At 53.5% G+C, this 16,503-nt stretch overlaps 1 protein-coding gene across 3 annotated transcripts in view; it reads left to right on the forward strand.

Annotated features, from left to right (window-relative positions):
• The first annotated feature begins 7,419 nt into the window (after positions 1–7,419).
• Positions 7,420–16,503, forward strand: part of HEG1 (heart development protein with EGF like domains 1) — a 63,857-nt gene continuing 54,773 nt past the window's right edge. The window contains exons 1-2 of one of the 3 annotated variants that reach the window (XM_040358328.1): positions 7,421–8,153; positions 8,187–8,726. In XM_040358328.1, the coding sequence (XP_040214262.1) occupies positions 7,484–8,153; positions 8,187–8,726 (1,210 nt within the window). In that variant the 5' untranslated portion in view covers positions 7,421–7,483. Of the gene's footprint in view, positions 8,727–16,503 lie in introns of all 3 variants that reach the window. The other 2 variants (XM_040358329.1, XM_040358327.1) reach the window with 2 other exon arrangements.

A 16,503-nucleotide genomic window follows, 5' to 3' on the forward strand; every position in this document is an offset into this window, starting at 1 on the left:
AGGGAACGTTGACGGGGATATCATACCGATACCGTCATAGGGTTGATAATATACAGAGAGGGGCAGTGGGGTCCATAATATACAGAGAGGAGCAGTGGGGTCCATAATATACAGAGAGGAGCAATGGGGTCCATAATAAATAGAGAGGGGCAGTGGGGTCCATAATATACAGAGATGGGCAGTGGGGTCCATAATATACAGAGAGGGGGGCAGTGAGGTCCATAATATACAGAGAGGGGAGCAGTGAGGTCCATAACATACAGAGAGGGGCAGTGGGGTCCATAATATACAGAGAGGGGGGCAGTGAGGTCCATAATATACAGAGAGGGGGCACTGGGGTCCATAATATACAGAGAGGGGGGCAGCGAGGTCCATAATATACAGAGAGGGGGCCACTGGGGTCCATAATATACAGAGAGGGGGGCACTGCGGTCCATAATATACAGAGAGGGTGGCAGTGGGGTCCATAATATACAGAGAGGGGCAGTGGGGTCCATAATATACAGAGAGGGGGGCAGTGGGGTCCATAATATACAGAGATGGGCAGTGGGGTCCATAATATAAAGAGAGGGGGCAGTGGGGTCCATAATATACAGGGAGGGGCAGTGGGGTCCATAATATACAGAGAGGGGCAGTGGGGTCCATAATATACAGAGAGGGGGCAGTGGGGTCCATAATATACAGGGAGGGGCAGTGGGGTCCATAATATACAGAGAGGGGCAGTGGGGTCCATAATATACAGAGAGGGGGCAGTGGGGTCCATAATATACAGAGAGGGGGCAGTGGGGTCCATAATATACAGAGAGGGGCAGTGGGGTCCATAATATACAGAGAGGGGCAGTGGGGTCCATAATATACAGAGAGGGGGGCAGTGGGGTCCATAATATACAGAGAAGAGAAAAATCCTCCTGAGATGTGTGGAGACCTGATCACCAGGAGTGGCTCGAGAAGAAGCACATTAAAGGACATGTAAAGATTTGTTTTTCTTTTCTTTTAAAATAACAAACATGTTATACTTACCTCTTCTGTGCAGTTGGTTTTGCACAGAGTGGCCCCGCTCCCCCTCTTCTGGGTTCCCTCAGCATTTCTCCTGGCTCCTCCTCATCAAGTGCCTCATTGGAGAGCCGCTTCCTCAGTGCACTCGTGTGAGCGCGCTCTCCCATGTCCTGCTGCTGCGTCCATGGACACGGATAGCAGGACTCGACCCCGCCCCTGCATCATTGTATTTGATTGACAGCAGTGGGAGCCAATGGCTGTGCTTCCATCAATCGATCCAATCAGGAACCGAGACACCTGCTGGAAAGACCGGGTTCAGGTAGGTAAAAGTGGGGCTCTGGGGGGGGGGGGTTCACCTCCATGCATATGTAGCACCACCCCCACTACACATAGAATGCAAACCTTGAGGCTTTACAACCCCTTTAAGGTCACGGAGTGGCCCAGCCGGTCTCCAGACCTTAATCCTATAAAGGATTTATGGAGGAGCTGAAACTTCGAGTCGCCAAGAAACCTTCAGGATTTAGAGAAGATCTGTAAAGAAGAGAAAATCCCTCCTGAGATGTGTGGAGACCTGTTTGGTGGTCAGTGGGAGGAAGAATGCCCCCTTAGATTGGTGGTCAGTGGGAGGAAGAATGCCCCCTTTGTTTGGTGGTCAGTGGTAGGAAGAATGCCCCCTTAGTTTGGTCAGTGGGAGGAAGAACGCCCCCTTAGTTTGGTGGTCAGTGGGAGGAAGAATGCCCCCTTAGTTTGGTGGTCAGTTGGAGGAAGAATGCCCCCTTAGTTTGGTGGTCAGTGGGAGGAAGAATGCCCCCTTAGATTGGTGGTCAGTGGGAGGAAGAATGCCCCCTTTGTTTGGTGGTCAGTGGTAGGAAGAATGCCCCCTTAGTTTGGTCAGTGGGAGGAAGGATGCCCCCTTAGTTTGGTGGTCAGTGAGAGGAAGAATGCCCCCTTAGTTTGGTGGTCAGTGGGAGGAAGAACGCCCCCTTAGTTTGGTGGTCAGTGGGAGGAAGAACGCCCCCTTAGTTTGGTGGTCAGTGGGAGGAAGAATGCCCCCTTAGTTTGGTGGTCAGTTGGAGGAAGAATTCCCCCTTAGTTTGGTAGTCAGTGGTAGGAAGAATGCCCCCTTAGTTTGGTGGTCAGTTGGAGGAAGAATTCCCCCTTAGTTTGGTGGTCAGTGGGAAGAAGAACGTCCCCTTAGTTTGGTGGTCAGTGGGAGGAAGAATGCCCCCTTAGTTTGGTGGTCAGTTGGAGGAAGAATGCCCCCTTAGTTTGGTGGTCAGTGAGAGGAAGAATGCCCCCTTAGTTTGGTGGTCAGTGGGAGGAAGAACGCCCCCTTAGTTTGGTGGTCAGTGGGAGGAAGAACGCCCCCTTAGTTTGGTGGTCAGTGGGAGGAAGAATGCCCCCTTAGTTTGGTGGTCAGTTGGAGGAAGAATTCCCCCTTAGTTTGGTAGTCAGTGGTAGGAAGAATGCCCCCTTAGTTTGGTGGTCAGTTGGAGGAAGAATTCCCCCTTAGTTTGGTGGTCAGTGGGAGGAAGAACGCCCCCTTAGTTTGGTGGTCAGTGGGAGGAAGAATGCCCCCTTAGTTTGGTGGTCAGTGAGAGGAAGAATGCCCCCTTAGTTTGGTGGTCAGTGGGGGGAAGAATGCCCCCTTAGTTTGGTGGTCAGTTGGAGGAAGAATGTCCCCTTAGTTTGGTGGTCAGTGGAAGGAAGAATGCCCCCTTAGTTTGGTGGTCAGTGGGAGGAAGAATGCCCCCTTAGTTTGGTGGTCAGTGGGAGGAAGAATGCCCCCTTAGTTTGGTGGTCAGTGGGAAGAAGAATGCCCCCTTAGTTTGGTGGTCAGTGGGAAGAAGAATGCCCCCTTAGTTTGGTGGTCAGTGGGAAGAAGAATGCCCCCTTAGTTTGGTGGTCAGTGGTAGGAAGAATGCCCCCTTAGTTTGCGGGTCAGTGGGAAGAAGAATGCCCCCTTAGTTTGGTCAGTGGGAGGAAGAATGCCCCCTTAGTTTGGTGGTCAGTGGGAGGAAGAATGCCCCCTTAGTTTGGTGGTCAGTGGGAGGAAGAATGCCCCCTTAGTTTGGTGGTCAGTGGGAGGAAGAATGCCCCCTTAGTTTGGTGGTCAGTTGGAGGAAGAATGCCCCCTTAGTTTGGTGGTCAGTGGGAGGAAGAATGCCCCCTTAGTTTGGTGGTCAGTGGGGGGAAGAATGCCCCCTTAGTTTGGTGGTCAGTGAGAGGAAGAATGCCCCCTTAGTTTGGTCAGTGGGAGGAAGAATGCCCCCTTAGTTTGGTGGTCAGTGGGAGGAAGAATGCCCCCTTAGTTTGGTGGTCAGTGGGAGGAAGAATGCCCCCTTAGTTTGGTGGTCAGTGGGAGGAAGAATGCCCCCTTAGTTTGGTGGTCAGTTGGAGGAAGAATGCCCCCTTAGTTTGGTGGTCAGTGGGAGGAAAAATGCCCCCTTAGTTTGGTGGTCAGTGGGAGGAAGAATGCCCCCTTAGTTTGGTGGTCAGTGAGAGGAAGAATGCCCCCTTAGTTTGGTCAGTGGGGGGGAAGAATGCCCCCTTAGTTTGGTGGTCAGTGGGAGGAAGAATGCCCCCTTAGTTTGGTGGTCAGTGGGAGGAAGAATGCCCCCTTAGTTTGGTGGTCAGTGGGAGGAAGAATGCCCCCTTAGTTTGGTGGTCAGTTGGAGGAAGAATGCCCCCTTAGTTTGGTGGTCAGTGGGAGGAAAAATGCCCCCTTAGTTTGGTGGTCAGTGGGGGAAGAATGCCCCCTTAGTTTGGTGGTCAGTGGGAGGAAGAATGCCCCCTTAGTTTGGTCAGTGGGAGGAAGAATGCCCCCTTAGTTTGGTGGTCAGTGGGAGGAAGAATGCCCCCTTAGTTTGGTGGTCAGTGGGAGGAAGAATGCCCCCTTAGTTTGGTGGTCAGTGGGAGGAAGAATGCCCCCTTAGTTTGGTGGTCAGTGGGAGGAAGAATGCCCCCTTAGTTTGGTGGTCAGTGGGAGGAAGAATGCCCCCTTAGTTTGGTGGTCAGTGGGAGGAAGAATGCCCCCTTAGTTTGGTGGTCAGTGGGAGGAAGAATGCCCCCTTAGTTTGGTGGTCAGTGGGAGGAAGAATGCCCCCTTAGTTTGGTGGTCAGTGGGAGGAAGAATGCCCCCTTAGTTTGGTGGTCAGTGGTAGGAAGAATGCCCCCTTAGTTTGGTGGTCAGTGGTAGGAAGAATGCCCCCTTAGTTTGGTGGTCAGTGGGAGGAAGAATGCCCCCTTAGTTTGGTGGTCAGTGGTAGGAAGAATGCCCCCTTAGTTTGGTGGTCAGTTGGAGGAAGAATGCCCCCTTAGTTTGCGGGTCAGTGGTAGGAAGAATGCCCCCTTAGTTGGTGGTCAGTGGGAGGAAGATTGTTCCACCATTGGTGGTCAGTGGGGGGAAGATTGTCCCTCCATTGGTGGTCAGTGAGGGGAAGGTTGTCCCTCCATTGGTGGTCAGTGAGGGGAAGATTGTCCCTCCATTGGTGGTCAGTGAGGGGAAGATTGTCCCTCCATTGGTGGTCAGTGGGGGGAAGATTGTCCCTCCATTGGTGGTCAGTGAGGGGAAGATTGTCCCTCCATTGGTGGTCAGTGAGGGGAAGATTGTCCCTCCATTGGTGGACAATGAGGGGAAGATTGTCCCTCCATTGGTGGTCAGTGAGGGGAAGGTTGTCCCTCCATTGGTGGTCAATGAGGGGAAGATTGTCCCTCCATTGGTGGTCAGTGAGGGGAAGATTGTCCCTCCATTGGTGGTCAATGAGGAGAAGATTGTCCCTCCATTGGTGGTCAATGAGGGGAAGATTGTCCCTCCATTGGTGGTCAGTGAGGGGAAGATTGTCCCTCCATTGGTGGTCAATGAGGAGAAGATTGTCCCTCCATTGGTGGTCAATGAGGGGAAGATTGTCCCTCCATTGGTGGTCAGTGAGGGGAAGATTGTCCCTCCATTGGTGGTCAGTGAGGGGAAGATTGTCCCTCCATTGGTGGTCAGTGAGGGGAAGGTTGTCCCTCCATTGGTGGTCAGTGAGGGGAAGGTTGTCCCTCCATTGGTGGTCAGTGAGGGGAAGATTGTCCCTCCATTGGTGGTCAGTGAGGGGAAGATTGTCCCTCCATTGGTGGTCAGTGAGGGGAAGGTTGTCCCTCCATTGGTGGTCAGTGAGGGGAAGATTGTCCCTCCATTGGTGGACAATGAGGGGAAGATTGTCCCTCCATTGGTGGTCAGTGAGGGGAAGGTTGTCCCTCCATTGGTGGTCAATGAGGGGAAGATTGTCCCTCCATTGGTGGTCAGTGAGGGGAAGATTGTCCCTCCATTGGTGGTCAATGAGGAGAAGATTGTCCCTCCATTGGTGGTCAATGAGGGGAAGATTGTCCCTCCATTGGTGGTCAATGAGGGGAGAAGGGGGGGAGGTATTCTCTGTGATGTTGGTGTTGGAGGAGTATTAATATTGATGTGTGTGTGTGGGGGGGGGGGGGGGTAATGTCAGTTTTGGGATGGGGGTATTAGTAGATGGGAGGGGAGTATTATGGGGGGTATTCTTTGTACTATCAGTATTGGGGGGAATCAGTATGGAGAGGTTGTATTCTCTGTGATGTCAGTACTGGGGGTATTATTATGGATGGGGGTGTTATTTTCTGTGATGTCAGTGCTGGGACTGGAGGTATTAGTATAGAAGAGGGTGTGATTGTGTATGATGTCAGTGCTGGTGGGGTATTATTATTGATGGGTGTGGGGTGTTATTCTCTATGATGTCTGTGCTGGGGGAAGGGGGGGGTATTCTCTGTGATGTCAGTATTGGAGAAATATTAATATTGATGGGGGGGGGGGGGTATTTATTGTAATGCCAGTTTTGGGGTGGGGGTATTAGATGGGGGTGTGTGATTGTGTATTGTGTCGGTGCGGGGGGGGGGGTTATTATTATGGATTGGGGGGTGTTATTCCCTATGATGTCAGTGGGGGTATTATTATGGATGGGGGGGGGGGTGTTATTCTCTATGATGTCAGTGGGGGGGGGGTATTAGTATAGATGGGGGGTGTTATCCTCTATGATGTCAGTGGGGGGGGGTGTTATCCTCTATGATGTCAGGGGGGGGGGGGGTGTTATCCTCTATGATGTCAGTGGGGGGGGGGGTGTTATCCTCTATGATGTCAGTGGGGGGGGGTGTTATCCTCTATGATGTCAGTGGGGGGGGGGTGTTATCCTCTATGATGTCAGTGGGGGGGGGGGGTATTATTATGGATGGGGGGTGTTATCCTCTATGATGTCAGTGTGGGGGGGGTGTTATCCTCTATGATGTCAGTGGGGGGGGGGGGGTATTAGTATAGATGGGAGGTGTGATTGTGTGTGATGTCAGTGCGGGGGGTATTATTATAATGGATGGGGGGTGTGATTGTGTGTGATGTCAGTGGGGGGGGGGGGGGGGTTATCCTCTATGATGTCAGTGCAGGGGGGGTGTTATCCTCTATGATGTCAGTGGGGGGGGGGGTATTAGTATAGATGGGAGGTGTGATTGTGTGTGATGTCAGTGGGGGGGGGGATTATTGTGGATGGGGGGGTGTTATCCTCTATGATGTCAGTGCAGGGGGGGGGGGGTTATCCTCTATGATGTCAGTGGGGGGGGGGGGTTATCCTCTATGATGTCAGTGGGGGGGGGGGTATTAGTATAGATGGGAGGTGTGATTGTGTGTGATGTCAGTGCGGGGGGTATTATTATAATGGATGGGGGGTGTGATTGTGTGTGATGTCAGTGGGGGGGGGGGATTATTGTGGATGGGGGGGTGTTATTCTCTATGATGTCAGTGGGGGGGGGGTGTTATCCTCTATGATGTCAGTGCGGGGGTATTATTATTATGGGGGGGTGTGATTGTGTGTGATGTCAGTGGGGGGGTATTATTATTATGGATGGGGGGGGGTGTGATTGTGTGTGATGTCAGGGGGGGGGGGGTGTTATCCTCTATGATGTCAGTGGGGGGGGTGTTATCCTCTATGATGTCAGTGCGGGGGTATTATTATTATGGATGGGGGGGTGTGATTGTGTGTGATGTCAGTGGGGGGGGGGTGTTATCCTCTATGATGTCAGTGCGGGGGTATTATTATTATGGATGGGGGGGTGTGATTGTGTGTGATGTCAGTGGGGGGGGGGTGTTATCCTCTATGATGTCAGTGGGGGGGGGTGTTATCCTCTATGATGTCAGTGCGGGGGTATTATTATTATGGATGGGGGGGGTGTGATTGTGTGTGATGTCAGTGCGGGGGTATTATTATTATGGAGGGGGGTGTGATTGTGTGTGATGTCAGTGCGGGGGTATTATTATTATTATGGATGGGGGGGGGGGTGATTGTGTGATGTCAGTGCGGGGGTATTATTATTATGGGGGGGGGGTGTGATTGTGTGTGATGTCAGTGCGGGGAGGAGGCGTGTCCCCTCCCCCGGTGCTCGGTGCTCCCTCTGGCTCAGCTCGGTGTCATTCTCTCTCCTCTCCGGGATGATCCTCCCCGATCCCCGTCTGCTGCTCCTTCTCCTCCTCACCGGGGGGACCCGACCCGGAGCACCGAGCACCGCCCATCACCGACCTCCGCCGGGGACCGCACTGCCGGCTGATGGGACCCCGCCGGACCCGGACAGCCCATCCCGACCCCACCGGACCGACAGCGGCTTCATATCAGAGAGAACCGAAACACCTTCCCCGCCCGAACCCAACAGAACCGAAACACCTTCCCCGCCCGAACCCAACAGAACCGAAACACCTTCCCCGCCCGAACCCAACAGAACCGAAACACCTTCCCCACCCGAACCCAACAGAACTGACACCGAATCTCCATCAGAACCCAACAGAACTGACACCGAATCTCCATCAGAACCAGTAAGAACTCAATCCCATTTCCCATCACAACCCAACAGAACTGAGATGCATACTCCATCAGAACCAGTACGAACCGGGACCCTCTCTACATCAGAACCCAACAGAACTGAGACTGGATCTCCATCAGAACCGAACAGAATTGAGACCCATTCCCCATCAGAACCAGTAAGAAGTGAGACCTATTCTCCATCTGAACCCAACAGAACTGAGACTAAATATCCATCAGAACCAAACAGAACTGAGACCAATTCCCCATCTGAACCCAACAGAACTGACACCGAATCTCCATCAGAACCAGTAAGAACTCAATCCCATTTCCCATCACAACCCAACAGAACTGAGATGCATACTCCATCAGAACCACTAAGAACCGGGACCCTTTCTACATCAGAACCCAACAGAACTGAGACGGAATCTCCATCAGAACCCAACAGAACTGAGACGGAATCTCCATCAGAACCCAACAGAACTGAGACAGAATCTCCATCAGAACCCAACAGAACCGAGACTAAATATCCATCAGAACCAAACAGAACTGAGACCCATTCCCCATCAGAACCCAACAAAACTGAGACCCATACCCCATCAGAACCCAACAGAACTGAGACGGAATCTCCATCAGAACCCAACAGAACTGATACCCATTCCCCATCAGAGCCCAACAGAACTGACACGGAATCTCCATCAGAACCCAACAGAACCGAGACCCATTCCCCATCAGAAGCTGGTTTATTATTTATAGAGGACAAACAAAAAGTCCAAACGGTGGCAGAACCGGCCCAGGCGGGACGCCACGACTTCTACCGGTGGGACAATCCCCGGACCGAGGCGGATTTCCCCGGGACAGACGGACAGACGAGTTCTGGTGAGTCGGATCTCCAAGAACTTCTATCAGAAATTCTGTGAATTCTAAAAATAACTCGGAATGTTGTGACTTTGTGTCTTTTATTTCCTGTTATTGTGTTTGTTTCTCTAGGAGTTCTGTGTGTTTTATATTTATGTCTATGTGTGTCCTGTGTGTATTATATATATTATATATATGTCTATGTGTATATACTATATATACTGTGTGTTTTATATTTATATCTCTATGTGTGTCCGGTGTGTGTTTTATATATATATTTATTATATATCTGATATCTCTCTGTGTGTATTATATATATATCTCTGTGTGTATATTATATATCTATCTGTGTGTCCTGTGTGTATATATTATATATACTGTGGCCCAGATTCTCAAAAGAGATACGATGGCGCATCTCCAGATACGCAGTCGTATCTCTGCGCCTGATTCTTAGAATCAGTTACGCATAGATATCCATTAGATCCGACAGGCGTCGGATCTTAACTGCAATTTTTTTTCCCCCGCTAGGTGGCGCTTCCGTCGATTTCCCCGTCGAGTATGCAAATTAGCTAGATACGCAAATTCCCGAACGTACGCGCGGCCCGCGCAGTAAAGTTACGACGTTTACGTTAGGCTTTTCCCGGCGTAAAGTTGCCCCTGGGTCTATGAGGCGCAAGCCAATGTTAAGTATGGCCGTCGTTCCCGCGTCGAAAATTTATAAAATTACAGTCTGCCCCCCCAGTGATTGTACACAACCTGCGCTGTCACACTGCACTCTGTATACAGAGAATACACGACCTGCGCTGTCACACTGCACTCTGTATACAGAGAATACACGACCTGCGCTGTCACACTGCACTCTGTATACAGAGAACACACGGCCTGCGCTGTCACACTGCACTCTCTATACAGAGAACACACGGCCTGCGCTGTCACACTGCACTCTCTATACAGAGAACACACGGCCTGCGCTGTCACACTGCACGCTGTATACAGAGAACACACAGCCTGCGCTGTCACACTGCACACTGTATACAGAGAACACACGGCCTGCGCTGTCACACTGCACACTGTATACAGAGAACACACGGCCTGCGCTGTCACACTGCACGCTGTATACAGAGAACACACAGCCTGCGCTGTCACACTGCACACTGTATACAGAGAACACACGGCCTGCGCTGTCACACTGCACGCTGTATACACAGAACACACAGGCCCAGATTCACAGAGAGCGGGCGCACATTACGTCGCCGTAGCACAAACAATATACGCTACGCCAACGCAGTGCAGAGAGGCAAGCATGGAATTCACAAAGCCAGTGCTCCCAACGCTGCGCTGGGTTTCGAAAGCGTACGCCGGCGTAGGTGAAAGTGGGCGCGAGCCATGCAAATGATGGGCCGAGCGTCAGACAGATACGTATCACAAACTGCGCATGCGCCATGACGTGGACGCATCCCCATGCGCCTGCTCACAACCAAGCCGGCACAACTGCCTAAGATACGCCGGATCACTGCGTACGGCGTGAACGTAACCTACGCCCAGCCAGACACGCGTCCAACGCACAATACGCCGGCTTGTGTTCCCTGGGGCAGACCTTTGCATGTCTGTTGCCGGGTTACACCTCCTTTATGGGGAAATAACTTTACGCCGGACGTACAACTTACGCGCATCTCGCGTAGAATGCGCCGGGCGGGCGCAGGTTCGTGAATCGCCGTATTTCCCTCATTTTCATGTTTGAATGGCTAATCACTGGGAGTGACACCATGCGTCCAGCCCATATGTGCGCCCACCCTACGCCGGCATAGGCAAGATACGTCGGCGGGGTGTAGCCTGGTTTTAGGCGCATATTAGTTTGTGGGTCTGGCGCACAGATACGCCGGTGCACATTTGCACTTACGTCGGCGTAACTTGTTATACATCGGGGTAAGTGCTTTGTGAATCCGGGCCACAATGTGTACATGGCAGAATGTCTATCATGCAGGGGTCAGGTGTGTAATGCCTGGTGGGCACTGACAGGCGGCACTAATATATGGCACTGATGGGCACCAATAAGCAGCACTGATAGAAGGCACTGATGGGCACTGACAGGTGGCACTGATAGATGGTACTGATAGGCACTGATAAGCGACACTGATAGATGGTACTGATGGGCACTGACAGGTGGCACTGATAAAAGGTACTGATGGGCACTGACAGGCGGCACTGATGGACACTGATAGATGGTACTGATGGGCACTGACAGGCGGCACTGATGGACACTGATAGATGGTACTGATGGGCACTGACAGGCGGCACTGATGGGCACTGACAGGTGGCACTGATAGATCGTACTGATGGGCACTGATAAGCGACACTGATAGATGGTACTGATGGGCACTGACAGGTGGCACTGATAGAAGGTACTGATGGATACTGATAGATGGTACTGATGGGCACTGATAAGCGACACTGATAGATGGTACTGATGGGCACTGACAGGCGGCACTGATGGGGCCTGACAGGTGGCACTGATAGATGTTACTGATGGGCACTGACAAGCAGCACTGATAGACGTATTGATGGGCACTAACAGGCGGTACTGATGGGCACTTACAGGCGGCACTTATAGACGGCACTGACAGGCGGCACTTATAGACGGCACTGACAGGCGGCACGTATAGACGGCACTGATGGGCACTAATAAGCGGCACTGATAGAAGGTACTAATGGGCACTGACAGGCGGCACTGATGGGCACTGACAGGTGGCACTGATAGATGGTACTGATGGGTACTGATAAGTGACACTGATAGATGGTACTGATGGGCACTGACAGGTGGCACTGATAGAAGGTACTGATGGGCACTGACAGGTGGCACTGATAGATGGTACTGATGGGCACTGATAAGCGACACTGATAGATAGTACTGATGGGCACTGACAGGTGGCCCTGTTAGATGGTACAGATGGGCACTGAAAGGTGGCAATGATAGAAGGTACTGATGGGCACTGACAGGCGGCACTGATAGACGGTACTGATGGGCACTGACAGGTGGCACTGATAGACGGCACTGATGGGCACTGACAGGCAGCACTGATAGACGGCACTGGTAAGCATTGTTGGGGCTGCCCTGATTATCAGTGTAGACAGTGTCCTCTGTCAGGGTGAGGAGAGGAACGCCGAAAACCATCGAATCCGGTTTACACTGCGATCGGCTGTGATTGGCCCTCTACCCCGATCTGTAATTAGCAATGAATATGGCCACTAGATGGAGCCGAGGAGCAAAGGAAATACAGAAGTTCTTGTAAGAAGAGATACAATGTAACAATTCCAGAGAACGCTGGAGGGAATTGGCAAATAAACAGAGAAATATATACAGTATATATATATATATGCAGCTGTGCTCATAAGTTTACACACCCTGGGGCAGAATTTATGATTTCTTGGCCATCACAACAGAAACGACCCTGATCAAAAGTTTACATATCCCGGTGATTTTGGCCTGATGGCTATTAAAGGGAACCCTCCCCCCCCCCCCTGTGATCCGTATGAAGGCGCCCGGCGTGAACTGTTGATTATTGCTGTGAAAGGCGTCACGTTGTCGGGGGGAGGGGCGGCGCGCACGTGTAATCCGCTTATGGGAGTTTAGCTCGCTGTGCTGGCGGTTTATCGGGTCACATCATTCGTTAAGCTTCCAGCGCAGAAATTCCCACTAACACTATTAGACGCAATATTCAGCCAATTACCGCGCCGTATCCGTCCAATCACCCGATGGCCAGCCAATTACCGCACCGTATCCGGCCAATCACCCGATGGCCAGCCAATTACCGCGCCGTATCCGTCCAATCACCCGATGGCCAGCCAATTACCGCGCCATATCAGTCCAATCACCCGATGGCCAGCCAATTACCGCGCCGTATCCGTCCAATCACCCGATGGCCAGCCAATTACCGCGCCGCATCCGTCCAATCACCCGATGGCCAGCCAATTACCGCGCCGTATCCGTCCAATCACCTGATGGCCAGCCAATTACCGCGCCGTATCCGTCCAATCACCCGATGGCCAGCCAATTACCGCGCCGTATCCGTCCAATCACCCGATGGCCAGCCAATTACCGCGCCGTATCCGTCCAATCACCCGATGGCCAGCCAATTACCGCGCCGTATCCGTCCAATCACCCGATGGCCAGCCAATTACCGCGCCGTATCCGTCCAATCACCCGATGGCCAGCCAATTACCGCGCCGTATCCGTCCAATCACCCGATGGCCAGCCAATTACCGCGCCGTATCCGTCCAATCACCCGATGGCGTCATTCATTGTCCTTTCTGGGTGCTGATTGGCCGGGAGCCACCAGCTGACCAATCAGCGTGCCAATGTCAGGAGACGATCACAAAAGGCGATCGTTCAGATTGTGCAAGAATCTGCGGATACTCCCCCCCCCCTCTTCCCCTCCCCCTTCTGCCCGCGTATGGCGGACGTCCCCCAATATACAGGAGGAGCTCCGCCTACTGGAGCCATTCCTTGACCTCTGGTGACTTTGCCTAGGCTGAGATGATGTCATCAGTCCGCTGCAGGGAGGAGGAGGCATTTCCTCAGTCTCCCCTCCCCCCAGTGATCAGACTGTACATTGTAACTGTGTCAGCCAAGAACTGCACAGGATTTCCATGACTCCTCTCTGAGCCTCTCAGTCCAGGAAGTAGACGGTGACCCAGGATGATGCCAGAATAGAGATGGTGCCGTCCTTCTGAATAGGAGATCAGATGAAGGCATTGTCGGGGGTGGGGGGGGTGGGGGGGTGCTGTGATCTCGGCACCTGGAGTGGAGACACTGACACATCACTCAGTATTATCATGAAAATATACATCTGGTGACAGGTCCTCTTTACGTTTTTGTACTGTATTAACTTTCAGCGGACAAAACTGCCCCTTAGGGCCCGAGCCCCGTGTGCCCCCCGAGCCCCATGTGCCGCCCGAGCCCCGTGTGCCCCCAGAGCCCTGTGTGTCCCCCGAGCCTTATGTGCCCCACGAGCCACACGTGCCCCCCGAGCCACATGTTCCCCACGAGCCACATGTGCCCCCCGAGCCCAGTGTGCCCCCCGAGCCACGTGTCCCGCCCAAGCCACATGTGCCCCCCGAGCCCCGTGTGCCCCCCGAGCCACGTGTGCCGCCCGAGCCACATGTGCCCCACGAGCCACATGTGCCCCCCGAGCCCCGTGTGTCCCCGAGCCACGTGTGCCGCCCAAACCACATGTGCCCCCCGAGCCACGTGTGCCCCCCGAGCCCCATGTGCCGCCCGAGCCCCATGTGCCCCCAGAGCCACATGTGCCCCCCGAGCCCCGTGTGCCGCCCGAGCCCCATGTGCCCCACGAGCCACGTGTGCCGCCCGAGCCACATGTGCCCCACGAGCCACGTGTGCCGCCCGAGCCACATGTGCCCCCCTAGCCCCATGTGCCCCCCGAGCCCCGTGTGCCCCCCGAGCCCTGTGTGCCGCCCGAGCCACATGTGCGCCCCGAGCCACATGTGCCCCCCGAGCCCCGTGTGTCCCCGAGCCACGTGTGCCGCCCAAACCACATGTGCCCCCCGAGCCACGTGTGCCCCCCGAGCCCCATGTGCCGCCCGAGCCCCATGTGCCCCCCAAGCCACATGTGCCCCCCGAGCCCCATGTGCCGCCCGAGCCCCATGTGCCCCCCAAGCCACATGTGCCCCCCGAGCCCCGTGTGCCGCCCGAGCCCCATGTGCCCCACGAGCCACGTGTGCCGCCCGAGCCACATGTGCCCCACGAGCCACGTGTGCCGCCCGAGCCACATGTGCCCCCCTAGCCCCATGTGCCGCCCGAGCCCCATGTGCCCCACGAGCCACGTGTGCCGCCCGAGCCACATGTGCCCCACGAGCCACGTGTGCCGCCCGAGCCACATGTGCCCCCCTAGCCCCATGTGCCGCCCGAGCCCCATGTGCCGGCCGAGGCACTGGCTGCTCTCTGACAGTTCTATGGAGTGAAGGTGGAATTTGAACATTTCAGGTTTCTTCATCCCGTGGCACCAATTTCCCATTTCCTGCCTTTTTCTATGGAAGTCGGGGGGGGGGGGAGGGGGGGCACAGCCGCCGCCTTCCGGAATGTTCCTCACGCTGGACATTTATATAGAGAGGCGTCCGAGGATCCGGAAATGTCACCTCATTGGATAGAAATTCATATTATTACCCGGGGTTCATATAGAGAGGCGGTCTGCATGGAGGGGGGCCCTCGTCATAGGAGCTGACAATCTAATGGGGAGGGAAGTGATAGAACACCGAGGGATGAGCTGATGGAGGAAGTAGGGCAGTGGAGGGATTGGTGGGGTTTTTGTCTTTTTGAGTGGACTGGGGACTCTCTTGGGAGTTTTTGGGGACCCTCTTGGGTTAGAGTGGGGACCCTCTTGGGAGTTTTTGGGGACCCTCTTGGGGTAAACTGGGAACTTTCTGGGGCTACATCGAGGATTATCTCAAAGAGGATTGGGGGTTCTTTCAGAGTAGACTGAGGACTCTCTTGGGACATATTGGGGCTACATTGAGGACTCTCTCAAAGAGGACTGGGGACTCTCTCGGAGTAGATTGGGAATTCTCTTAGAACACATCGGGAACACTCTTGGAGTAGATTGGGGACTCTCTTAGGTTTAATTGAGGTCCCTGTCAGGGTAGATTTCGGAATTTCTCTTGGGGTAGATTAGGATCCCTGGAGTAGATTGGGGACTCTCTTGGGGTAGATTGGGGACTTTCTTGGGGTAGATTGGGGACTCTCTTGGGGTAGATTGGGGACTCTCTTGGGGTAGATTGGGGACTTTCTTGGAGTAGATTGGGGACTCTCTTGGGGTAGATTAGGATCCCTCTTGGAGTAGATTGGGTCCCTCTTGGGGTAGATCGGGGACTCTCTTGGGGTAGATTGGGGATTCTCTTGGAGTAGATTGTGGTCCCTCTTGGAGTAGATTAGTGACTCTCTTTGAGTAGATTGGGGACCCTTTTGGGGTAGATTGGGGTCCCTTTTGGAGTAGATTGGGGACTCTCTTGGGGTAGATTGGGGACTCTCTTGGAGTAGATTGGGGACTCTCTTGGGGTAGATTGGGGACTTTCTTGGAGTAGATTGGGGACTCTCTTGGGGTAGATTGGGGACTCTCTTGGGGTAGATTGGGGACTTTCTTGGAGTAGATTGGGGACTCTCTTGGGGTAGATTGGGGTCCCTCTTGGGGTAGATTGGGGACTCTCTTGGGGTAGATTGGGGACTCTCTTGGAGTAGATTGGGGACTCTCTTGAAGTAGATTGGGGACTCACTTGGGGTAGATTGAGGACTCTCTTGGAGTAGATTGGGGACTCTCTTGGAGTAGATTGAGGACTCTCTTGCAGTAGATTGGGGACTCACTTGGGGTAGATTGAGGACTCTCTTGGAGTAGATTGGGTCCCTCTTGGGGAAGATCGGGGACTCTCTTGGGGTAGATTGGAAAATCTCTTGGAGTAGATTGGGGATTCTCTTGGAGTAGATTGTGGTCCCTCTTGGAGTAGATTAGTGACTCTCTTTGAGTAGATTGGGGACCCTTTTGGGGTAGATTGGGGTCCCTTTTGGAGTAGATTGGGGACTCTCTTGGGGTAGATTGGGGACTCTCTTGGAGTAGATTGGGGACTCTCTTGGGGTAGATTGGGGACTTTCTTGGAGTAGATTGGGGACTCTCTTGGGGTAGATTGGGGACTCTCTTGGGGTAGATTGGGGACTTTCTTGGAGTAGATTGGGGACTCTCTTGGGGTAGATTGGGGACTCTCTTGGGGTAGATTGGGGTCCCTCTTGGGGTAG

Source organism: Rana temporaria, chromosome 6, assembly GCF_905171775.1.
Source record: "Rana temporaria chromosome 6, aRanTem1.1, whole genome shotgun sequence".
In the NCBI taxonomy this organism is placed as follows: domain Eukaryota; kingdom Metazoa; phylum Chordata; class Amphibia; order Anura; family Ranidae; genus Rana; species Rana temporaria.